This window comes from Equus caballus, chromosome 23, assembly GCF_041296265.1.
Source record: "Equus caballus isolate H_3958 breed thoroughbred chromosome 23, TB-T2T, whole genome shotgun sequence".
Classification (NCBI taxonomy): Eukaryota; Metazoa; Chordata; class Mammalia; order Perissodactyla; family Equidae; genus Equus; species Equus caballus.
In genome coordinates this window covers 53,446,009-53,473,020 of record NC_091706.1, presented here as the reverse complement: position 1 = coordinate 53,473,020, position 27,012 = coordinate 53,446,009, and the positions used below count along the sequence as shown (strand labels likewise).

The following is a 27,012-nucleotide window of genomic DNA, read 5'->3' as shown; positions in this document are numbered from 1 at the left end:
CATCAAAGAAATAAAGGGAGAAATAAAAAAATATTTGGAGACAAACAAGAATGAAAACACACCATGCCAACTCTTATGGGATGAGCAAAAGTGATCCTGAGAGTGAAATTTATAGCAATACAGGACCATGTAAACAAACAAGAAAAACTCAGCTAAGCAATCTTAAACTACACCTAGAATTAGAAAAAGAAGAACAAACAAAGCTCAAAGTCAGCAGAAGGAGGGAAATAATAAAAATTAGAGCAGAAATAAATGAAATTGAAACAAAAAAAGACTGTAAAAAGGATCAATGAAACAAGGAACTGGTTCTTTGAGAGGATAAACAAAATTGACAAACCCTTAGCCACACTCCCTAAGAATAAAAGAAAAAAGGCTCAAATAAATAAAATTGGAAATGAAAGAGGAGAAATTACAATGGATACCACAGAAATACAAAAGATTATAAGAGAATATTATGAAAAGCTATACACCAACAAACTGGATAATCTAGAAGAAATGGATAAATTCTGAGACTCTTACAACCTCCCAAAACTGAATCACGAAGAAATAGAGAATATGAATAGACCAATTACAAGTAAAGAGATTGAAACAGTAATGAAAAACTTCCCTGAAAATAAAAGTCCAGGACCAGATGGCTTCTCGGGAGAATTCTACCAAACACTCAAAGACAATTTGTTAACTATTCTTCTCAAACTATTCCAAAAAATTGAGGAAGATGGAAATATTCCTAACACATTCTATGAGGCCAACATCACCCTGATCCCAAAACCAGATAAAGGCAACACAAAGAAGGAAAATTACAGGCTAATATTGCTTATGAACTTAGATGAAAAAACCCTCAACAAAATATTGGCTTAGCACAGCCAGAGGCAGTCACAACTAGAATATACAACTATGTACTTGGGGGCTTTGGGGAGAAGAAGGAAAAACAAGGATTGGCAACAGATGTTAGCTCAGGTGCCAAGTTTTGGGAAAAAAACATATTGGCAAACCGAATACAGCAATACATTGTAAAGATCATACACCATGATCAAGTGAGATTCATACCAGGGACACAGGGATGGTTCAATATCTGCAAATCAGTCAATGTGATACACCATATTAACAAAAGGAGGAAGAAAATTCACATGATCATCTCCATAGATGCAGAGAAAGCACTTGACAAGATCCAACATCCGTTCATGATAAAAAAAAAAAACTCTCAATAAAATGGGTATAGAAATAAAACACCTCAACATATATGACATACCCACTACCAACATCATACTCAATGGAGCGAAAACTGAAAGCCATCCCTCTGAGAACAGGAAGAAGACAAGGGTGCTCAGTCATCACTTTTATTCAACATAGTACTAGAGGTTTTGGCCAGAGTAATTAGTCAGGAAAAGAAAATAAAAGGAATCCAAATAGGCACGGAAGAAGTGAAACTCTTGCTCTTTGCAAATGACATGATTTTATATATGTGAAACCCTAAAGAATCCATCAGAAAACTATTAGAAATAGTCGACAACTACAGCAAAGTTGCAGGATACAAAGTCAACGTACAAAAATCAGTGGATGTCTATACTCTAATAACTAACAGAACAGGAACTCAAGAATACAACCCCATTTACCATCACTACAAAAAGAATAAAATATGTAGGAATAAATTTAACCAAGGAGATGAAAGACCAATTCAAGGAAAACTATAAGACATTACAGAAAGAAATTGATAATGATGTAAAGAAATGGAAAGATATTCCATGTACATGGATTGGAAGAATAAACATAGTTAAAATGGCCATACTATCTAAAGCAACCTACAGATTCAATGCAGTCCCAATCAGAATCCTAATAACATTCTTCACAGAAATAGAGGGAAGAATCTTAAAATTCATATAGGGCAACCAAAGACCCCAAAAAGCCAAAGCAATCCTGAGAAACAAGAGCAAAGCTGGTGGCATCGCAATCCCTGACTTCAAAACATATTACAAAGCTACAGTAATCAAAACAGCATGGTACTAGTACAAAAACAGGTACACAGATCAATGGAACAGAATTGAAAGCCAAGAAATAAAACCACACACATACAGACAACTCATCTTTGACAAAGGAACCAAGAACATACAATGGAGAAAGGAAGATCTTTTCAATAAATGGTGCTGGGAAACTGGACAGCCACATGCAAAAGAATGAAAATAGATCATAATCTTTCTCCATACACAAAAATAGACTCAAAGTGGGTCAAAGACTTGAAGGTAAGACCAGAAACCATAAAATTTCTGTAATAAAATATAGGCGGTACACTCTTTGACATCAGCCTTAAAAGGATCTTTACAAATACAGTGTCCACTTAGACAAGGGAAACAAAAGAAAAAGTAAACAAGTAGGACTTCATCAGAGTAAAGAGCTTCTGGAAGACAAAGGAAACCAAGATCAAAAAGCAAAAAAACCCCATCGACAGGGAGAAAACATTTGCAAATCATATATCTGATAAGGGGTTAATCTCCATAATATATGAAGAGCTCACACAACTGAACTACAAAAAATAAAAAACCCAATCAAAAAGGGAGCAGAGGATGTGAACAGATATTTTCCAAAGAAGACATACAGATGGCCAAAAGGTATATGAAAAGATGCTCAACATCACTAATCATCAGGGAGATGGAAATCAAAACTACACTTAGATATCATCTTATGCCCATTAGAATGGCTATAGTCACCAAGCCAAAAAATAATAAATGTTGGAGAGGTTGTGGAGAAAAGGGAACCCTCATCCACTGCTGGTGGGAATACAAACTGGTACAGCCACTTTGGAAGACAGTATGGAGATTTCTCAAAAAACTAAAAATACAATGACCATATGACCCAGCTATCCCACTACTGGATATTGATCCAAAGAACTTGAAATCAACAATACAAAGAGACTTATGCACCCCTATGTTCACTGCAGCATTATTCATAATAGCCAAGACATGGAAGCAACCCAAATGCCCAACAGTTGATGATTAGATAAAGAAGATGTGGTATATATATACAATGGAATACTACTCAGCCATTAAAAAAGACGTAATCATCCCATTCACAACCACATTGATGGGCCTTGAGGGCATAATGTTAAGCAAAATAAGCCAGACAGAGAAAAACAAACATCACATGATTTCACCCATATGTGGAATATAAACAAACTATGAACAAAGAGAACAATATAGTGGTTACCAGAGGGGAGGGTGGGCACAAGGGCTGCAGGGGCACATATATATGATGTTTGACAAATATTAATGTACAGCTGAAATTTCACAATGTTATAAACTATTTAGACCACAATAAAAAATATAGAAAAATAACTAGAGTTATGGTTGACAAACAGGACAGATCAGAATTTCAGGAACATTCATAATTTTTAAAATATTTATATCAATAACATTTATAATACCACCTAGGAAGTTTGTCATCATTTATTTGACAATGCCTCCCATGTAATTTAACAGACTAAATAAGACTAATTAATTTAGTATTTTCCTCCTTCTAGGAAAAGAGAGCAAACTTCTTTGAGAAGTCTCAGGGTCCTCTGAAAATCCTCAGAGAAATTCTCTTCCTTCTTCCAGGTCAAAAGAAAGCCTTTATTCAGTACTTGAATTACTATTGTTTTTTTTGGTGGGGAGGGCATGTCAAAAATATCAAAAGGTTTTAAAACACTCGTTCAAGTAGGAAACAAAGCTCACTGCAAAACAATGCTCAGGTATATATTCAAAATGACAACAGAAACAGTCATAAAATCTTAATAGAGAAACCTCAGTCCTTCTGAACATGGGAAATTGTTTTTAACAAAACAGATTTTCTGTCTTTTAAGTAGACTTAAAGTTAAGGAAATATCTTTTATAACTTCTTTATCAATAATACACCAAAAGTCCTAGAAAATTATCCTTTTGAGAGAGAAAACCAAATTTTAATTTTTGCACCAGCTTATTTTTGACATTAAAACTCATTTACTTAATTGGATTTACTTTAATCTTAGCCAACTTGACTTGGCATAAAACTCTCCTCAGAATTTCTTTTTCACAAACCTTCTATGCCTTTTTTGTTTTTACATTCAGAATTTGTCCCCTCCTCCCTTTTTTTTTCATTCTAGAATTTTAGGACAAATTTATCTTTCTTAACCCAACAAACAAAAATATTTCCATTCTCTATTCCCTCTTTACTGAAAACATACATTTTAATTTCCTTGAGCTGTTTTCTGTATTAGTTTACAGTAGCTTTACTTACCTATATTAATTTAGAATTTTTAACACTTAACAGACCCTGGTAAAAACTAAAAAGAAATTGTGATTTTTCTTTTATATTAACTTTCTGCAGCTTGGCAAATTCACAAACATTTTAAAAATAATTTCTAGAAACATGCTACTTCATAGAACAACCTTTAATAAAATATGACATGTTTACATATTTTAGCTTTTCTGTAATAAGAAGCCAAAAGTAGATAAACCAGATTTAATAATTAACATCTAATATTCTATCTTATTTAGAAATGATCTAGATACTCAATGAATTTTTATTATTCAGTTTAACCTAGTAAAACTTGTTTCAAGTCACCAAAGAGATTTTGGAAGCTATTTTAAGTACTCATATCATAAACTATAACTATTGCTAAAACTTTATCTATAAAATCTTATCTTGCTTTCATCTAGACCATTTGTTTGTAACAATCATATTTAGATTACTCACAAAAACTTCACGTGACACTGAAGGAGTTAGCCATTGTCTTGTTATTTTAAGTACATACATCATAAAACATAATTGTTAAAACGTTTCCCCCAAAACTTTTACCCTTTTTACATTTATTCAGTTTGCTTGTTTTTAATAATTACTTAAATTGCCTACAAAACTTCATGAGACATTAGATAAAATTAGCCATCATTGTAAGTTGTTATTTTTGCTAACCAGTTTTGTGGTAGAGATAATATCAGCTTATCTGACCAATAAACCCAGACATGTCTGCATCATATCCAAATACTGACAACTCTCAGGACATGCTTATTACAATCAAACCAACAATCTTAAATAAGCTTTTGGTTACCAAAGATTAGTTTTATATCATGTTAATTTAAAAGACATTAGGGTTAATTTCTTTTCCATTTAGAAATAATTTAGGTAAGTGCTTACTTTAAGCCAATAAAACAGAGCTCTTAATTTTTGGCCATACCATCCAGAGGTAAAAATATCACACACACATAGACACACATACACAGAGACTACACAGCTATGGTTTTAAAATTACTGCCATGAATCAGATACAAGGTTTCCTAGTTATGAATCCAAATTTTTGTTTTAAGCCTTTTTTACTAATATTTGTGGAGAAGGCATTCAAGATGCTAGATTCTTCACAAGGGTGCTTTTCTGGTCATTTTTCTTGCTTTCCCTCCTCTTTCTTTCCTTCAGTCCTAGGAATTAGTGATGGGCTAGTCGTACCCCATAGGATGTGCAGGCACTTTGAGATAAGGGAAATGGGTGGAACCTGAACTGCCTCTAGAGCTGAATTTCTAGTCTTGCAAGGATTTTTTTTCAAAAGGATAATTGCTCTTAATTTCTCAGAAATTGGGTTGTAAGTTAAATGACATTATAGGTTGATCTACCTGTCCAACTACATCATAAAGGCACAGAGAAACTACTCAAGTTTTCTCCAAGGTGAAATTTCTGGGTCATATTTACTGTATCAGTTTTTTTAATGTTCCAATATCTATAAGCATTTATGGCTTAACTATGGATGCAAGAGGCATCCCCACAAGAGAGTGTAAAAGAAGCAGCCTTCACAATATCTAGAAACTTCACTCCCCAAAATACTGCAAGAAAGCAAATGCTTCTGCTACACAGGTGGTAGTGCACTGATGAACAACAAATGTTGAGACAACCAAGGCCCCCAAGGGACTGGGACCCCTCATGACCAGAGAGGTCACAAAGCCAAGCTCTCAAGACATAGCACTAGAAAAAAAGCAGAAAAAACCCTCATCTTATTTACACATTAACAAATTTAGATATGCTTTGTGTCTCTCAGAGCCAGAATAATACCTAGGAGGGAGGTGCCATGGGGTTGAGGATTGTGTATGCTTTACAGAGTACCTTGTCATTGCACAGACATCTTCCTGAAGTTGGCAGGGGCACCTGTGTCATCTACCCCATTCTGTGACCAACTCATCCTTTCACAGGAGACTTCTTGACATTGCAGGTGCCCTAATGGCTCCTAACTGCTCAACCCATGCCCACCAATATTGTGGCACTTTTGGCTTCCAAGATGCCCTTAGAAACAGCCTCCACCTTATGTGCATACTCCATAGGCAGGCCCTGAAGCAAAGCCTACTGTGGCCTGCCCAGACAACAGGCTCATGGAGTGCCTGCATCTTTCTCTATGGCTTTTCCTTTTATGACAAATGACACACACGCAGAAAACAGACACAAGGGAAAATTGTGGCTGTCTCTGAGAGGAGAAGGATCAATACAATGAGGACTCAGTAGTTTGTACTACTTACTTGTAGCTAAAAGTTGCCCCATTCAGGAGAATGCAGCCTAAGGGGTTACAGGTGGGGATCAAATTAGTATTTCCCATTGTTTCAGATTTTAGACATTGCTGGTCAAAAGTACGTTTATGCTGCAGCTAGAATCAGATCACGAGAATTTCAAGCATCCCTAAAATCAAGACCCTTACAATGAAGGCCCAGCCAAGGCTTTCTTCTAATGGCCAGTGTTGTTCCCCTGAGGCTGACAGCAGTTTGGTAGGACTTCTAGCCACAAACAGGAGTGCAACCTGAATTTCTCTCTATCTCTTACCGCAAAATGGTGTGCAACCATATTGACCATTTTGGGACCAGGCCCCCAACCTGACAATTATGAAGCCAAGCCCTCAGGACACAAAACAACCTTGGTAAAATTCTGCTGTTCTCTGTAAACATTTACAGCTTCTGGAAACTTTTGATCAAAAGGTGGAGGCCTTGACTCTTTAAAGATTAAAGATTTGTACTTGTCCCTTGGTTTGGAGGCTCAAAAAGACCCAAAAATGGCCACTGTAACTTTAAATTATCCCAGGCTATCTTGCCAGCTGTTTACAGTTATCCGCATTTGAAGGAGCTTTTCCCAAGTTGGCTGCAACAAACAAGATAATCCCTAAAGAGAGTTTGTTACGATCACCAAGAAACTCAGTCCCAAACAGCCAATTTTAACAAACAGAACAGTCAGATCTAGACAAACATGACCAGATACCAAAATCCCGTACTTATGAGACTCTAACCCAGGGTACTCTGGGACTCTAACCCAGAGCTCAGGACTCTAAGCTGGTCCTTTTGGGTGCCCCAGTGGCTGTAACCCCTTTATGTTGTCTCTGAAATCCCAGCCTTGGAACTTTAATCCAGCAACCAAATCTCACCAGTGGGCCTTTAACCCACAATCCTGGCCTTGAGATTTTAACCCCACAGCCAAATCTCACCAGAGGGCCTCTAACCCACAGTCTTGATGAGATATTAGAAAATTTTAGGCACAGGCGCATTTCAACGAGGTCAGTCACCCAAAAGACGTCTGATCCTGGAGCTCTTTACAGACATAGATGAAAACACAAACATAGAAAAACCAGACACCAGCGAACCGGTTCCTAGATTTCAGATACAGTCCTATACCTCTTCCCACTCCAGCAGGGAACCAGATGGTCCCCCATCTCAAAAAGGGGACCCAAGATGGGGGAGAAGGAAAGTCCTCAGTGGTGCACCCCTGAGGCGACTTACCCTACTCCAGATGTGAGCACATTGACCCACCAGAAGTAGCTGTTTCTCTTTCCACCATAGGGAGCATTAGAAGGCAGCGGGTGTCAGCACAGGAGAGCAGGAAGGGCAGATCCCTGAGACAAAGGGAGTCTCAGTGGCCACGAGGGACTTACTCAACAGGTTGCCTGTCTGAAGGCAATGAAGGCCATGAGCAGGACTTATTGTCCCTTCGTGGTCATCAGATTTTGTTACCACACAAAGGGCACAATCTGCTCGCTGCGAGACAAAAGCCAATCATCAAGAGGCAAGATGGTGGCAGAGAAAGGGCATTTTAATACAGCTTGCTAGCAAGAGGGAAGATGGCCAACTAATGTCCAAAAGAATCATCTTAAAGGGGTCACAGAATCTTGAAGTAGTTATATAGGCCTGTGGGTCACAGGGGAGGAGGTTAGGAATGTTGACCCTCGAGTGTTACAGACTGGGAGTTGCCGTGGCAGATCTTTCAGTTGTCATTGATGATGGCTATCAACATAGACTCTCTGTTTGGGGGTCATCACATTCCAAAGGAACTCAAAAGAACAAAGTTATTGTTTTATTGCAGCTGGGAGGTATATGCACAAGCAGGGGTCATAAAATCTACAGAACAGGTGGATCTCCTGGAGGGTGCAAATCCAGCTGGGTTAGTTAGCCAGAGGTTATTCAAAATTACAGTACGGTCTCTTTTCTACATTATGGCTTCCCTTATGTCAACCTTGTGTTGAGCTGGTTTCAGTGACCTCCTGCTCTCCTGACCCGAGTCCCTAGGTATCAAAAGTGTCAACAGCGCTCAGATGCTGATAGCAAACGTTTGTTTTGTCTAAGGGGGTGCAGAAATTACCCAATTGTAATATTTTCACCTTAGTAGGCACATAATTTTTATTTTGCCAAGTAAAGATTTTATCTTTCAACTCTTTTGCTTAAACTGCGGAACACTTGTTGTGCTTGAAGTTTCTGAGCTGGGCACAGGGGATTGAATGATAATGTTGTTTCTCATTAGAAGCTGCTATTACAGAAACTAAAGACCTTCAGTTGTTCATCAGTCAGTGGATTCCATTGGGCTTCTTTCTTCCTCTGTCTCTGTCTCTGTCTCCCTCTGAGAATTCAAGGCAGTGAGGGTCAGGCTACCAAGTCAGGGAGAAATACCCTCTTTCTTTTGCTCATTTATGATTTTTCATTTAAAATTTTCATAACTTCTTTTCATTCAGTGGCTCAGTGGGCAAGATTTGTCTTGCTGCTCCTGCACTACATTCTAATTCATGATGAGGTGAGAACAACAAAGGAAGTAAAAGAAAGGCAAAGAGGCTGCAATCTCTATCATTTTCAAGACTTCAGATTTTTTGTTTCTCATTTCAACTTTCCTAGAAAGTAACACTTGACAGTAGGTTTTCGGCAAAAAGAAAACAAATGTAAGTCTGAATGTCATGAAAGTGAAAAAAGAGAAGTGATTTTCTGCTCATGAAATGACATATTCTAAGTTAACAAAATTCAGTTCTGCAAAGTTGGGGACCAGGATGTGGCAGAGGGGAAGAATGAAGGCCAATGTTGAATAACTAAAAGGCAGGACAATGGCTGCTTCTGCCAGAAGCTCAAAGACCAACTCCTGAGTCAATGGCCTGCCTTCTGCTTTGCAAGACCAGCCATCTGATTTTTCTTCCATTTAATTCACGTGTGATCAGCTCTGAGGAGAGAAGGGAGGAGTTACACCAACCAGCTTACAGAGACTCACAACCAGAAGCCCAGTTGCCAGAACACTAACCCTCTCTGGCAGGATAGTGGGTATCAGCCCTTGACTGAGCTCTCTACCTAGTTTATCAACCCACTCAGGCAAGGGAAAGATTGCCTTGAAAAATCTAGAATTAAAAGAAAGGGAATTAGATGATTTCAAAAGATTCTGATCTTAATCTGGATAATAGTAATCATAATGTTAGGTAATAATAATTGAATTTTTTTTGCATACTTGTTATGAACTAGCCACTATTCTAAGTTGTTTAAACCGTTAACTCAATCCTCTCAATAACCCTATACGGATTACACTCACTGATACAATGGGAGAGAAAGATAAACCTGGAGGGGTGAACTTTTTCAAACATACCAAAGATCCAAGGGCAAACCTTAGGGAGAGTCAGTATAATGATTGGACAAGCCATTAAAGGAAGTGAAGGGTAGAAATGGATATGAGATTTATGAACCAACAAGAGGCAATCACATGAAATCGTAGAGTGAGGAGAGTGAGATGACAAAGGATGCTGAGTTTCACTTCAAATGCCAAAGGATTGTTGTCTATTGTTTTGTAGGGCAACATGGAGTGTGGTATGAGTCCATTGAACTGACTAAACTCTGAAGGAAAACAGACTAAATCCTTATTAAATAGTTAGAAGGGAGTAGATTTTTCTCCAATGGGGAAAAAAAGTCTAAGATTTTATGAGTGATTTCTCCAGTGAAATACAGTAAAATCAGTTTATTAACCCAACTGCAGACCCCTGGAAGCCTATTTATTTTTAACTCTTGAGTTTTCTTATGTGTTTAGGAATAAACAAAAAACACTTGACAATTTCCTTGACTTTCCTTCTTCAGGACCTCACTGATTCCACGGGAGACCTCTTCAGGCCAGCCTGCGCTTCTCATTGCAAGAGCAACTCTGTTTCTCACCTCCAGCCCAGACTGCACTTCCTGTTGTCTACTGAGAGAACCCAGTAAAGAATCTCTTCTCCTCTCTGTCTTTGCAACCAATGGTTGCGATGTGAGTGTTGAGGAGGCTTATGTGTGACCAAGATGGAGAAGTACTATGCCTTCCCAGACAGATGCAGTGAATGCTTTTAAAGGGCTACTTACCAAGGAGAGTTTGGCTTGAACTCCAGACTCAGCCACACTGCTTAGTATAGTTGTCTTGATTTTTCTAGCCTCATCCTATTAGAAACTCATAAAATAAAACTGTAGGATTGAAGTAAACATATTATTAAAATCAGCATTAATTGATAAAATGATATTTTTAGCAGTAATATAGGAATGTTCTTTGCTTATTGTTTGGACTCTAATCCTCAGGAAGATTTCCAACTGGAAAGACAAGAAAGAGGATTGATCCATCAATGTCCTCTTTCCAATTGCCAAAATTATATAAATGAATTTTCACAAAAGTCTTGGTTGCTTCTAGCGATTGTGATCTTCCAATGTGCACATTACTAATACATGTTCTGCTGGAAAGGCTCTACACTGCTTGTTGCTAAATGTATGCAAATCCCTGCTGTGTCCCTTCTATTCAAGCATTGTTTTATTTTGTTTGTTTGTTTTTTTCCCACGTAATTTTATTGAGATCATAATGGTTTATAACATTGTGTAATTTGGGGTGTACATTATTGTTTATCAATTTCCAAATACACTTCATTGTGCTCACCCCCTGTAGTCTAATTTTTATCCATCACCATACTGATGTGCCCCTTTATCCCTTTTTCCCACCCTCCCCCGCCCAACCTCCTTCCCCTCTGGTAACCACTCATGTGTTCTCTTTATCCATGTATTTGTTATCTCCCATATATAAGTGAAATCGTGCAGTAGATGTCTTTCTCTGTCTGGCTTATTTAGCTTAACATCGTACCCTACAGCTCTATCCACGTTGTTGCAAACTGGACAATTTTGTCTTTTTTTATGGCTGTGTAGCATTCCGTTGTATATATATATCATGTATTCTTTATCCATTCATCTGTAGAAGGGCACTTGGGTTGCTTCCACATCTTGGCTATTGTGAATAATGTTACAATGAACATAGGTGTCATAAATCTCTTTGGATCATTGGTTTCAAGTTCTTTGGATAAATATCCAGTAATGGGATAGCTGGATCATATGGTATTTCTATTTTCAATTTTTTGAGAACTCTCCATGCTGTTTTCCATAGTGGCTGCTCCAGTTTGCATTCCTAGCAATAGAGTATGACAGTTCCCTTTTCTCCACATCCTCTCCAACATTTGTTGTTTTTTGTCTTGATAATTATAGCCATTCTGACAGGTGTAAGGCAATATCTCAATATAGTTTTGATTTACATTTTCCTAATAATTAGTGATGTTGATGATTGTTTCATGTGTCTGTTGGCCACCTGTATATCTTCTTTGGAAAAATGTCTGTTCATATCCTCTGCCCATTTTTTGATTGAGTTGTTTGGTTTTTTAGTTGTTGTTGAGTTGCATGAGTTCTTTATATATTTTTGAGATCAACGCCTTGTCTGCTAAGTGATTTGCAGATATTTTCTTCCAGTTTATGAGTTGTGCTTTCACTTTGTTCCTGTTTCCTTTGCTTTGCAGAGGCTTTTTAGTCTGATGTAATCCTATTTGTTACCTTTTCCTTTTGTTTCCCTTGCCTAAGTAGACATGGTATTTCAAAAGATGTTGCTAAGACCAATGTCAAAGAGTGTACTGCCTATATTTTCTTCTAGGAGTTGTAAGGTTTCAGGTCTTACATTCAAATCTTTAATCCATTTAGAGTTAAATTTTTGTGTATGGTGCAAGATAATAATCTACTTTTCATTCTTTTGTATGTGGCTATCCAGTTTTCCAACACCATTTATAGAAGAGACTTTCCTTTCTCCATTGTACATTGTTGGCTCTTTTGTCAAAGGATAACTCTCCACATATGTGTGGTTTGATTTCTGGGCTTTCAATTCTGATCCATCGATCTGTTTGTCTGTTTTTGTGTCAGTACCATGCTCTTTTGATTACTATAGCTATGTAGTATGTTTTGAAGTCAGGGATTGTGATGCCTCAAGCTTTGTTCTTTTTCTCAGGATTGCTTTGGCTATTGGGAGTCTTTTGTTGCTCCATATAAATTTTTGGTTCTTTGTTCTATTTCTGTGAAGAATGTCATTGGGATTCTGATTGGTGTTGCATTGAATCTGTAGATTGCTTTGGGTTGTATGGACATTTCAACTATGTTTATTCTTCTGACCCATGAACATGGAATATCTTTCCATTTCTTTATGTCTTCTTAAGTTTCTTTCAACAATGTCTTATTGTTTTCAGTGAACTGGTCTTTCACCTCATTGGCTAAGTTTATTCCTAAATATTTTCTTCTTTTTGTTGTGAATGTAACTGAGATTGTATTCTTGATTTCTCTTTCTGCTAGTTCATTGTTAGTATATATAAATGCAACTGATTTTTTCAAACTGACTTTGTACCCAGCAACTTTGCTGTAGTTGTTGATTATTTCTAATAGTTTTCTGGTGGATTCTTCAGGGTTTTCTATATAGAGAATAATATCATCTGCAAATAGTGAAAATTTCACTTCTTCCTTGCCAATTTGGATTCCTTTTATTTCTTTTTCTTGCCTAATTGTTCTGGCCTAAACCTCCAGTACTATGTTGAATGAGAGTGGCAAGAGTGGGCACCCTTGTCTTGTTCCTGGTCTCAGAGGGATGGCTGATTCTCACCGTTAAGTATGATGTTGGCTGTGGGTTTGCTGTATATGGCCTTTATTATGTTGAGGTACTTTCCTTATATACCCATTTTATGGGTATTGTATCATGTCAAATGTTTTCTCTGTGTCTATTGAGATGATCATGTGATTTTTATTCTTCATTTTGTTAATGTGGTGTATCCGTTTGATTGATTTGCAGATGTTGAACCATCCCTCTATCCTTGGAATAAATCCCACTTGATTGTGGTGTACGATCCTTTTAATGTATTGCTGTATTTGGCTTGCCAATATATTTTTTTTGAGGATTTTTGTATCTAAGTTCATCAGCGATATTGACCTGTAGTTTTCCTTCTTTGTGTTGTCCTTGACTGGTTTTGGTGTCAGGGTAACGTTGGCCTCATGGAATGAGTTAGTAAGTGTTTCATCTTCTTCAATTTTTTGGAATAGTTTGAGAAGGATAGGTATTAAATCTTCAAATGTTTGGTAGAATTCTCCAGAGAAGTCATCCTGTCCTGGACTTTCATTTTTTGGGAGGTTTTCAATTGCTGTTTCACTCTCTTTACTTGTGATTGGTCTATTTAGATTCTCTATTTCTTCTTGATTCAGTTTTGGGAGGTTGTATGAGTCTAAGAATTTATCCACTTCTTCTAGGTTACCCAATTTGTGAGCATATAGTTTTTCATAGTATTCTCTTATAATCCTTTGTATTTCTCTAGTATCTGTTGTAAGTTTTCCTTTTTCATTTCTAATTTTATTTATTTGAGCCTTCTTTTTTTCTCTGTGAGTCTAGCTAAGAGTTTTCCAATTTTACTTATCTTCTCAAAGAACCAGCTCTTAGTTTCATTAATCCTTTCTATTGTATTTTTAGTCTCTATTTCATTTATTTCTGCTCTGATTTTTATTATTTCCCTCCTTCTGCTGACTTTTGGGCTCAGTTTGTTCTTCTTTTTCAAGCTCTGTTAGGTGCATTTTAGGATTACTTATTTGAGATTTTTCTTGCTTGCTGAGGTGGTCCTGTAGTGCTATGAATTTCACTCTTCAGACTGTTTTTGCTGCATCCCATAAAAATTGGTAGTTTGTATTTCATTTTTGTTTGTCTCCAGGAATTTTTAAATTTCCCCTTTGATTTCTTCATTGATCCAATGGTTGTTCAATAGCATGTTGTTTAGTCTCCACATATTTCTGACTTTCCCAGTATTTTTCTTGCAGTTGATTTCTAGCTCCATAGCATTGTGATTAGAAAAGATGGTGGGGATGATTTCAATCTTCTTAAATTTATTGAGGCTTGCCTTGTTTCCCAACATGTGGTCTGTCTTTGAAAATGATCTATGTGCACTTGAGAAGAATGTGTATTCTCCGTTTTTGGATGGAATGTTCTCTATATATCTGTTAAGTCTATCTGATCAAGTGTTTCACTTAAATCTATTTCCTTGTTGAGTTTTTGTCTGGATGATCTTTCCATTGATGTAAGTGGGTGTTGAGTCCCCTACTATTATTGTGTTGCTGTTAATTTCTCTCTTTAGGTCTGTTAATAATTGCTTTATGTACTTTGGTGCCCTTGTGTTAGGTGCATATATATTAATAAGTGTTATGTCCTCTTGGTGGAATGTCCCTTTTATCATTATTTACTGCCCCTCTTTGTCTCTCATTTCTTTTTACCTTGAATTCCATTTTGTCTAATATAAGTATGGCAACACTTGCTTCCTTTTGTTTGCCATTAGCTTGGAGTATTGTCTCCCATCCTTTCATTCTAAGCCTATGTTTGTCTTAAGAAATGAGATGTGTTTCCTACAGGCAGCATATTGTTGGATCTTGTTTTCTAATCCATCCAGCTACTGTGTGTCTTTTGATTGGAAAATTCAATCCATTTACATTTTGAGTGATTATTTATATATGAGGGCTTAATATTGCCATATTATCTCTTGTTTTCTGATTGTTCTCTGTTTCCCTTGTTTCTCTTCCTTTGTATTTCTGAATGTGATTTCATTTTGGTGATTTTCTCAGGGACTTTCTCAGTTTTGTCTCTTTTTGTGTGGCTCTGCTCTGATTTGTTGTTTAGTTGCTACCATGAGGATCGCATGAAAGATATTGGAGATGAGATAGTTCATTTTCTCATAGCCTTTTATCTCCATTAACCTAAGCAGGTTCCTACCTTTTCCTCTCTCCTTCTGAGTAATTGCTGTTACAAATTGTTTTGTTTTTAATGTTGTGTTTGTGATTAAGTGAAGTGTTTATCATTACTTTTGATGCTTTCTCCCCCTTTCTCTTTTAAGTTGTAATTGAGTCTTTGCCTCCCTGTTCTGTTAGAGAGCTGCAGGTTTCTGATTATGTCTGTCTATTTATCTCCTTGCTCAGAGCTTTGTAGACCTTTGCCTTTTTGTTTCCAGTGTGAGGGCATTTTTAATTAGTTCTTGTAGGGGAGGTGTAATGGTGATGAACTCCCTCAGCTTTTGTTTATCTTAGAAAGCTTTTATTTCTTCAATGTATCTGAAGGAAAACTTCAATGGGTAGAGTATTCTTGGCTGAAAGTTTTTGTCTTTCAGTGTTTTCAATATATCTCTCCATTCTCTCCTAGCCTGTGGGGTTTCTGTTGAGAAATCCACTGACAGCCTGATAAGGTTTCCTTTGTAAGTTATTTTCTTCTACCTTGCTGCTCTTAATATTTTTTCTTTGTCATTGACTTTTGCCATTTTTGCTATTATATGCTTTGGAGAGGTCTTTCAGCATTGATGTGATTGGGCATTCTATTAGCTTTGTGTATTTGTAAATCTGGAACCATCCTCAGGTTTGGGAATTTCTCAGCTATTATTTTTTTGAACAGGTTCTCTGCTCCTTTCTCCCTCACTTCTCCTCTGGAATACCTATAATCCTTATGTTGCTTTTTGTAATTGAGTTGGATGTTTCTCAAAGAATTCCTTAATTTTTTAAAAAAAATTCTTAGTTCTGTCTCCTCCTCCACCTGTAGAATTCTATGTTTTTATCCTCTAAATCACTTATCCTCTAAATCACAGCTCTATTTCTTAAGGATTATTTCTTATTTCATTGACTGTGTTTTTCATATCCAGGATTTCTGCTTAATTCTTCTATCTAGTTTCAATCTCTTTGGTGAAAAGATTCATTTTATTTCTGAGCCCATTAAATTGTCTTTCCAAGTTCTTTTGTGAATCATTGAGTTTCTTTATGATGGCTATTTTGAATTCTCTGTAATTTAAGTTGCAGATTTCTGTGTCTTCAGGATTGGTTTCTGGAGTATTGTCCCTTTCCTTCTAGTCTGAATTGTTGCTGCAGTTTCTCATGGTGTTTGATGAACTAAACTTTTGTCGGGGCATTTGTGGTAGTCACAGATTCCACCTGTTATTGCTAGGGGAAAGCAGAAACAGTGTTTCTGGCCTCACCCCATTTGCTGGAAGCCTTGGGGGTAGTATGGGTGCTTGCCTCAGGCTGGGGAGCCTTCAGTCATTTGTGTGGAATGTGCCTGGGCAGCTGGGCTTCCTTGCTGGACTGAGCTAGGGCCACTCCCTGGCTCTGCAGGAGTACAGTGGGCTCCCTCTCCCCGCTGAGAAAACAGGCCAAAGGCTGCTGCCGCCTCTTCCCACTGCTGCCACACGACACATTTCCTCTTATGGGACTCAGCAGCACTATGGGTGCCTGTGCAGGCTTGGAGTGTGCTTGCCCCAGCCTTCAGATCTGCTGCGGTCTCTGCCTGTGGCTGCTCTGTGCTTGGTGAGCGGGGCTTCCTCACAGGGACAGAGCTAGGGCCACTCCTTGGAGCCACAGGTGCATGTTGGGTTCCCCCTTCCTGTTGGGAAAGTGATCACAAGCAGGCTAAGGGCTGCCATGCTCCTACTGTTGCCCCAGTGCATGCTTCCACTTTTAGGGGTCTTGCGCCAGGCTGTAAAGCATTCCCATGCATGCACAGGGCTACTGGGGGAGAACAGGGAGTGCTCACCTGTCTTCTCCACTTCCCGGGGGGCCAGTCCATACACTCTAAGACGTACAGCTGTGTGTATCTCTCATGCATCCTGTTGTGGTGTGTGGGCTTCCTCCATTGGTTAGTGAATGTCTATTTAGTTGTAGTTTGAAAGGGGGAGAGACAAAGGGGACAGCTCACTCAGTCATGTTGCTGATGTCCCTTATTTTGTTTCTTTTTAAAGGAGACTGCATCATGACCCTAAATTAGGAGATTCTTTGCATTGCATTGGCCCCAGGAATAATTTTCCCCGAGCTGTGATGACTTGCTGAGCCCTAGGGAGGAAACAGAAGTTTGCAGCTGGCACTGGAGGAACGACATCCCTTCCAATATTCTGCATGCTGCTGTGCTATCAGTGTCAACCATGTTGGGGACACTGCTATTGGCCATGTCTCCATGGAATAACTTACGTGTTCTCAGCATCCACTTCAATTTTCTCACCCTCTGAATCAGAATGTTTCTGGGGGAACACTTGACTCACTGCTGCCCGTTGTATTGTTCCATCTCCTGAGGACATGCCCCTGTTCCAGTGAAAGCTTTAATCTCTGTTCTCCTTCCAAATTCTCAAACTGCTGCTGACTTTCAACTCCATGTTTCACGCGCTTTGGGTTTTTGAGCAAATAAGATCCTGAGCCTAGTGCTGCCTCCTCCTAGTGGAATCAGAATGTGCGTGCACCTAAACAAAGGCACAGATGAGCTCCTGGATTCTTTACCAGCTCAATGGGTGTAGATGTGTGGGCGGGGTTCCCTCTAATATTTGCTGTGTTTCTGTACAAGGCTGGACAGTCTTGACCTGCAGTGAGCAGCTCTAGGTGGGCAGAGAGGATGGAGGCAGGTCCACATTCACATTCTCTTCCTGTCCTTACAGGACCCGGTGGTCTCCAGCTGGCACTGCACTGTGATCTCCTGTCACAGCTCCAAGGGAACTAGGGCAGGGACCATGGATCCTTGTGGCTCTTCTCCAGTCGCACTGCCCAGAGACCTACCTGTGCTGAGCAGGTGGGTGATTAGCATCCTGTGCTGCCAGCTCCACGACCCCCACCTCTTCACCCCTCCTACCCCTGGTTCTCCAGTACTTTCCCATATGTAAATATATAAATTAATAACTTCTGGATGTGATCAGGATATGGTACAGAGATTTTTCAGGATAAGGTGAGAATATGGAGCCAAATCATACAATTTTTGCCCACAGAATGTAAAAGATGTGAAGGACATTTAAATGCATATTACTAAGAGAAAGAAGCCAGTCTGAAAGGCTGCATGCTGTATGATTCCAACTATATGACGTTCTGGAAGTGGCAAAACTATGGAGGCAGTGAAAAGATCAGTGGTTGCCAGGGGTTGGGGGATGAACAGGTGGAGCTCAGAGGATTTCAGGGTAGTGATGCTATAGTGGTGGATACGTCACTATACATTCCTCCAAACCCATAGAATATGCAACACCACGAGGGAACCTAAATATAAACTGTGGGCTCTGGGTGATAATGATGTGTGAATGTTGGCTCATCACTTGTAACACGTGTTCCATCTGATGAGAGATGCTGATAATGGGGAGACTATGCAAAAGGAGGGGCAGGGAGCGTGTGGGAAAATCTCTACACATTCTGCTTTCACTTTGGCTGTGAACTTAACACTGCTTAAAATACCAAGTGTATATATTTTTAAATATACGAAAGCTAAAGAAACGGGCTTCTTCCAGTATTTTGGTCAGTTCTTTCCAAGAAAGAGCCTTACTTTTGACTCTGGAGAAAAATTTTCTACAAGGGAACAGAATTGGCCTCTGTCTTTGTGCATCTTGGCCAGTAGAGGACACCCTTTATAAATATTTTAATAGTCCACAGAGCAAAATGGATCCTACTTTCCGTTTCCTTTTTGCTGCAGCAACTGTTACATCATTACAACAGGTACTTCCCCTCATTTCCAAAAATATTCACAGGGAGGAAAAAAAAAGAGTCTCTCATATGAGAGTTTCAGAAAAACCTAGAACTTTCGCTCAACTTTTTAATGTGTGGCTTTGTGCTCTTAAGGGGAATTTGACAGCCAGAGACCACAATGGAAAAGAGAGCCGCTGTATGAAAGTGCAGAACAGCTTAATGAAGAGTCAATGAGGAGAGCACACTGGGGATTTCCACACTGGGGGGAAGGAAACAATTGTGATATGAGAGTGAGAGAATGGGATCCAAGAAAGCAGAGAGGAAAGGGGAAGTGTGCCAGGTATCAGAATCAGCAAATGAATACTATATAAATATGTATAATACTGTAGTATATATATAGTATATTATATACATTTTATTGTATATATGTATATATTTATGTGCATATATATTATTATTATGTATATAATTACATACAATTGATAAACCACTTTTTCCCATTTCTGTTTTTGAGACTGTCACTATTTTCCAGCAGTTACAGAGAGAAGGGTAGGAGAGTTCACTATTCTCATATAGACTCATTGAAAAAACAAGAAAATAGTCACCATCTGTTCAGCCTTCACTCAGTGGAAGATACTCTGCTAAGTGCTTTTAAACGTTCCAGTTTGTTTAATACTCACAACAGCTCTAGGAATATTTCCACCTTCCATGGTATTTGAGAAAACTGAGGGTCAGGGAAGTTAAGTGAATTCCCCAGGATCACAGGTATGTCCTGGTGGAATCTGGATTCAGTGCAGAATCCCATATCACATGTCATAAGTAATTACTAAAGTTTCATCTTGCGAAATTCTCAAACTCTTTCTTTTCTCCTTCAATGCTTTCTGTGGATCCTTCCTCCTGGTTTTCTCCTGTCTGCACTGGCTACTCCACCTCTGTCCCCTCTGCGGGGCCTCCTCTCTGTCAGCCTTAAAAGTTGAAGGTCCTCATAAGCTTTAGGTCATCTTCTCATTCTACACTCTACTCATGAGTAATGACATCCATTCCCATGCCCTGATGTCCAAATATGCAACAAACAACTGCAAACTCATATCTCCAGGATGTACATTGTTGGTGATTCCAGATCCATGGATGCATCTACCAATGGTACGTCTGCCTTTAGATGTTTCTTAGGCACTTTATAGAGTACATCTGCTTTTTTCCCTTTCTTGCCATCCCCCTTCCAATCTTCTGGTAAGAGAATCCCTTGTCCTTTACCTTTCATTATAACATAAAACGCAACTGAAATTTATTAAGCATGATTACTGCTTTATGTCTCTTTCTCTTCCAAATTGAAAGCTCCAAGAGAATAGATTTTGCATTTACCTTTTTTCTTCTCTATATTCTCAGAACTATCAAATAACCTGACATAGAAATATGCAATTTTAAAACTTAACTGACTGCAAAAAATGAATGAGTTGAACTCATCATCCATTTTTCAATACAGGTTGAAAATTTAGGCTATTTCCTTTTTTAAGAATAAACAAATCAAAGATATATTGTGGGAAAGAAATTTATAAATTAAACAAGAAAATCATTTAATAAAAGATACAGGTGAATACATTTTGTTATATTTGAATATATTATAAAGGTGAACGTGATATTATATGAACAAAACTAGTGTAAATATCATACAGACTATGACATATAGTACATAAATGAGTAAATGAATACATTGGAGCCCTTAGCATATTAATCATAGTTATTTTAAATTCTTGGTCTAATAATTCCAAAATCTCTACCATATCTGAGTCTAGTTCTGATGCATGCTCTGTTTCTTCAAACTGTGTTTTCACTTTTTAGTGTGCTTTGTAAATTTCTGTTTAAAGTTGGACATGATGTATGGGGTAAAAGGAACTGTGGAAAGTTGGCCTTCAGGGTGAGGTTATATTGTTATTTTGCCAGGAGTTGGGCTGTGTTTACGGTTTGCTGTAGCTGTAGGTGTCAGACACTAAAATTTCCTGTTGTGGCCTTGCTTCCCGCTCCCCCCTGCCGTTGTCTTTGGATTTCCCTATAGATTCTGACACATGCAATTCTTTTCAGTTGTAATCCCCACCATACAGGAACCTTATTGATATGATGGCAGGTAGGGGAGAGGTAAGTGTTCTAGAATCCTATGATTAGTCTCAGTCTTTCAGTGAGCCTGTGCCCCTGGGCTTTGACCTTCACAAGGGCTTCTCAGCTTTTTATGACCCTAGTAGGTGATACAGGAAAGTTAGAGGGGTTTGGAGTTAGGTATTTCCCTCCCTTCCCCCAGGTGGGTTAGGCTCTGGTAAAATAGTTTCCCTAGAGGGCAGGCCATAGTTAAGAAGAACAGAACACTCAGAGTATTTCAAAATGATTACTTTTCCCTCCCTCTGCTGGAAAAAACAGATTTTTCTCTGATCTTCACATGAGAATCTGGTAGGGATCCTGAAGGTAAAGCTCACAAAAGTCTGGGTTTCCGCTAACTCTGGACGCCTCGTGTTTTTAATCTTCAAGCTGATCTACATGGACCCTCCGGCAATTCTTCAATTACAGTTTAGGTGGTCCCACCAATACTATCTCCAGCTGCCGGCTTCTGCTCCAGGAAACTGACTCTCTGCATCCTCCTTTCTCTCCAGTTATCAGGGCAGTGTCTTACCCTGGGACCTCAATTCTTAATGGGTCTAAGAAGAGGTGTTTCAAGTCACGCTGCATTTTTAGTGTTGTTTACAGGTGAGGAATGATGGCTTCCAAGCTGGTTACATGTTGAAGGAGAAATCAGAAGTTCCCCCAGTATATGAATATGTACACAATATCAGTATAGCTCTCTCTCAAGGAGCGATGTTCATTTTAACAAAACATTTTAACAATGTTGAACAATTTAACTCAATAGGTTGTATGACTAAAGCAGAATGGGAGTCTTTAAAATGACTGAACACATGGGCATGTGACAGTGTATTAGGTAAAGAGAATCCTTTCAATAACTGTATTTATTAAAGAGAATCATTTCCAGGTCCCTTCCCTTACTTCATCTTTCTTTCAAATTTGATGATGAAGAGAAGGATCTCATGATTTCCACTCTGACAACTTCCCCAAATCATAGTCATTCTATTTCTTCTCTTTCAGGTAGAGATGGATTCCTTCATGGCCAGTCTAGGGCCCTCTGTTCCCAGAACAGATTCTTCCTCTCCTATCACCTGCACCAAACAGGTGTCCAGGTCTTCCAGCTGCTGATGGAGTCAGTGCGGAGTTTATCCAAGAGTGTTGTATCCAGGCAACACAGGAGAGCTTTTTGTGGAAGAGGCTGAGGATGTGCTGGGGCGTCTCACAGAGGACAGAGATGGTCTGGGCCTCCTGGAACTGGCTGCATCCACCATCTCCCAGAGGAGATCCTTCTGTCAGCATAATAATATTATCCTCCTCATTTGTCTCAGAAGCACCAGGTCTTCTTGTGAACTAGTCCACAGCTCTGAGGAAGGTCCCAGCCCAGAGATGAGATGGTGATACAGCTAACCAGAGGAGGGCCATCAGAGCAGCTGGAAATTTGGGACCTTGGGGATACCGGTGGCCTAAATGAGGTCTGTATCTGTGTGTGTCTTGACCTCTAGTTTCTTTGGAAATCTTTCTATGCCTGTCTTTTAAATAGAGAACACAGTAGTTTTCATTTTCTGGATGTTCTTGTACCCTTTTTATATTTTTTCCTTTCTTTTATGTATGCTCTAAATAAATTAGAAGACCTCAACCATTTAAATTATTCTTTCTTTTTCTTATTTACATTTAATTTTCCCAAAAAAACTTCAGATATGTCAATATAAGTGGATTCAAAGCTTTCAAATGAGGAAAGTTTTTTTGTTAAACTTAGACTTATGTAAATAGTGTTCTTCTGCTAAGAACAAAATTTCTCCTCTGATCCTGAGCTCTCTTTTGCCCTCTTTGTTTTGCATGTCAGCCAGGCTGCCTTACCCTTCTGGATTTGTCTTCTTGAAAATGGATCTATTAGACCTGTTTGGCAAGAAACCTCCTCAGGAGAAAGGTCTATATCTTGTTCACTATGCTATCGTTAACACATAGTTCATAATAATTACTCAAGATTTAATTAATCATCCCTAGATTATTTGTCAGTACATTTCCACAGAGCTTCTAGGTTCATCTTTCTCCATCTCACAGTGAAGAATGTAGGACAGTGAGACTGCCTTGTGGTGTTACAGGAAACTTGCCATCTTTGCTTTACTAGTTTCAGGGTTTTTATCATTTTGTATGTTCATTTTAATGGAGTATTTTCCTTGGCAAGAGTTGTCTTGCTGCATCTGAATTACCTCCTATTTCATCTTGAGGTTAGTACCAAAATAGGGAAGTAAAAATGGAAACTTAAGAGACCTGTGCTATTATTTTCCATCATTTTCAATACATCACTTGTTTCCTTCCCCTTTCAGCTTTCTTAGAAAGCTATCCTTGCATTTGGATGCACTGAGGCAAAAGGAGAATAAATGTAGGTCTGAATATGATGACAGAAATAAAGTGAGCCCACACGTGAGAAAAATGACAATGGGAGTTCTTCTCTTATCACCTTTCCGCTACTCCAATGTGGTTTCTGCTCATTAGTTCCACCAAACTAGCTCTCACTAAGGTCTGTTCCATTTGTTTCCCCGTGTAGTGGATGGTTTCAATCCACAGAGCAGCCCACTGGCATTCAACATAGTACTAATCTAAATAATGATAAATTATCATTGTAAGTAATTAAATATTTCATGATTTAAAGTAAATAAAACATTAAACATATTAATATGATTTGTCAATACATCAAAGCCGTGAAATCTATCCAGAAGCAAGTGTATTTCAAAAAAGGGAAAACGATGCAGAGAAAAAATAATCCACACTCTATTCTAGGTCCTGCCTTATTCCTCTCCTCCTCTTCAGAAGGCAAAGGTCTCAAAACCATTTTCTATATATTGTCATTAACTTCTCTTATTCACCTTTCCTCCTACTCCAGTGTGCTTTCTGGTGGTGAATTCCACCACACTAGCTCTCCCTGAGGTCGCCAATGCGCTCTCCTTTCCCAGCGTGGTGGGCAGTTTCCATCCACATTTTTCATGAATGCATTGAGTCTTCTAAGCAGTTTAATTCCTTAAACATGGTCATCTCACCATTCTCTCTCGTCCTGTTAACATATGGCCATTCCACCTGTTTCCTTTATGGCTTGTCCTTCCCTTTTAAGGTTGAAGGTCCTAGGAATCAATTTTAAGTCCTTTTCTCATTCTGTCGTCTCTTCCCATGTGACCACTTCCATTCCTACTTCAATTCCACCTACAGTTCATGGAATTGCTTGTAAATTGCAAACTCGAATATCCAGCGGACATTTGCACTCCATTTTTTTCCTTTCCCATTTAGCATTAAACCTAACTGATAATAATTTCTAATATTAATTAGTGTTAATTTAAAAATAATTAATATTCAATTACCAATCAATTGGTTAGTGTTTTTAGGTTACCTTCCCCAGAAAAAACAAACATTCAAGAAAGCAGGAACTGTATTTGTTGTGTTCACCTCATATCCTGAGGTCAACATACAACCAGGCTTAGAGGAAGTCTATTTTTACTTCTAACTTGAATATGACAATGATGGTAAATGAATAGTGCCATCCATTCTTTAATCAGCTTGCACACTCAGGTGTGGTGTTTCTCTTTTAAAGAATAAACAAATAGAAGATATTTTCTACAGTAAAGATTTAATGAACACAGAAAATAATAAATAGGCTAAATATGAAGCATACATTTTGTTATATTAAACTACAGTGTAAAGGTGCACATAATGTTATAGCAACAAAAATAATTTAAATCTCATAAATAATTAAATAAATATGTAAATAAATAAATAAATAGATCAACATGGTCGTCTGTATCAGACTAATGTCCACAGGGTTAGACCCAACATTCATTAATACTACTGAAAACATTTGAAAAATTGATTCAATTCAGGTCATGATTACAGCAGACATGAGAGTCCTTGAGATGGCAGAGCAAGTGGAAGTGTGATATTATCAGTCAATGAGAAGCATTTCCATGTTGAACCAGGTGTCATTTCTTCCTCCTTAACTCTGCGGCAAGTTTGTGGATGAAGAGAAGGATCTCATGATTTCTGCTCTGACGATCTCCCAGGCACAAGGGCTGTATTTCTTCTCTTGCAGATAGAGAGCGATTCTTTGGAAGTATCTCCTCACAGCCAGCAGGGAGTCCTCGTTCATCAGGGGCGTCTCTTCCACCCCCACCTCCTGGCTCAGACAGGCTTCCAGCTCAGTCAGCTGCTGATAGAGTCCAGTGTAGAGTTTGTCTAGGAGGCTCTCGTCCCAGGCGGCAGACGAGCCGTCTGTGCTGAAGAGGTGGAAGATCTGTTGGATCGTCTCATGGACCGCAGAGATGGCTTGAGGCTTCCGGAACTGGTTGCCGTCAAACACCTCCTGGGGGAATCCAAAGTCATTTCTGTCCTTCAGGCAGGAGAAGGGGGAGATTCTCCTCATTTGCCCCAGGAGCATCAAGACCCTTGTGTTGCCCAGGCTATGGGTGTGAGGCAGGTCACATCCCAGAGAGCAGATGGAGTGGCAGCTGAGCACCACCAGGGCCATCAGTAAGGAAACAGGCAGAGCCATTGGGGATCTTGCAGATGCTGCTGGTGGGTGACCCTGTGAGCCTTGGTCTCTGGGTTCTCTGAAGACCTTCCTTTGTGCATGTGTCTTAAATAGGGAACTAGTTTCCATTTTCTGCATGTTTCCCTTACTTTCTACTTCTGTTTTTAGTTTCTTTATGTGCTTTCTATATGAAGTAGATGTTGATGTGGTTGTAGGGCAGTGTTTCTTGACCATATTTTGTCGTTGTTGTTATTGCCTCCTGCTGCCAGACTCTTTTTAGATGTTTTCCTAATTGAAGCCCTCAAGAAAACTTAGTAACACAGATATACGGTATATCTGTTTATGTGCACCCTGCCTATCGCTACTTTATACTTAGAAAAAGAAAGTGTAAACTTTACTCTTTTTCTTCACTGCAAGATTAAGAATGATCTAAAATTTTAAGCTTAGTTAAATTTAAAAGCTACTGAAATTTAACTTTATAACTAAATTTTTAGAACATTTAATGTGATATATTTACTTATTTAAATAGTAATGTATCAAATTACAAATTAAAATTAAAATTTTATGCCAATACATAATCATAATACCAATATTATGATATACTTAAAAATGTTTCAGAACCACTAAAACTAATTGAAAATTCAAATTATTTTCTTAACATGTGTTTTTATGTACTTAAATTTTACTTCAGCTTTGTATCAGGAAACAATTTTTATCTTCACTAGCTGCTAGATACTCTGACAATATTTTTTCTTTTCAGCCATTGAGTAATTATTAATTGTTGGGGAACTTTAGGAGAATTAAATAATAAAATATAAACTATTCACATTTAATTCTCAAAGCCCACCTCACACTCAGAAACACTGAGGCTCAAACATAAGTAACATCCACAGAAAACCAATGGCAGCTCCTAAGTAAGAGAAGGCAGCCTCCCACAGTACGATTTTCAGATCAAGGAAATGATGAAGGGAGAGTTCTCCAGTGAGACATCTATTAGCCATAGATTTATAGCACTGATCTTGTATACATTTTGTGTATCTTCCATGAACTCAATGTCAATGCTTTTTATATGATACACAAGAAAATCCAACAAGAAAAATGAATACTAAGGAATAAGATTTTGTTGGAGAGGGTTGAGCTTTGGAGTGCCACAAACCACTGTAATAGCTAAGATTCTTTTCACACACCCTTCTCCCCCAAGAACTAATTTTCACGTCCTTGGTAGCAACATCATCCCCAAAGAGAATAGACGATTTAGAAAACATCATCAATTTGAATTTTTCTTTGTATTTCTACATTAAATTTCCAATTTCCCAAATAACTTTCAGAGGTTCCAATTCAAGTCTATTCTTTTCAACCAAAAGGAAAACATCTTTGTCTTTA

The 27,012-nt window shown here is 38.4% G+C and overlaps 1 protein-coding gene across 1 annotated transcript; it reads right to left on the bottom strand.

The window, feature by feature from the left end:
• Window positions 1-25,077: 25,077 nt before the first annotated feature.
• On the bottom strand, window positions 25,078-25,664 carry LOC100629951 (interferon alpha-1). The gene has a single exon (XM_003363961.4). The coding sequence runs from the start codon at window positions 25,648-25,650 to the stop codon at window positions 25,096-25,098; it is 555 nt and encodes a 184-aa protein (XP_003364009.1). The 5' UTR covers window positions 25,651-25,664; the 3' UTR covers window positions 25,078-25,095.
• Window positions 25,665-27,012: the final 1,348 nt, after the last annotated feature.

Coding starts and splice junctions, on each gene's coding strand:
- LOC100629951 (XM_003363961.4), bottom strand. CDS start 25,650: ATGGCTCTGCCTGTTTCCTTACTGATGGCCCTGGTGGTGCTCAGCTGC.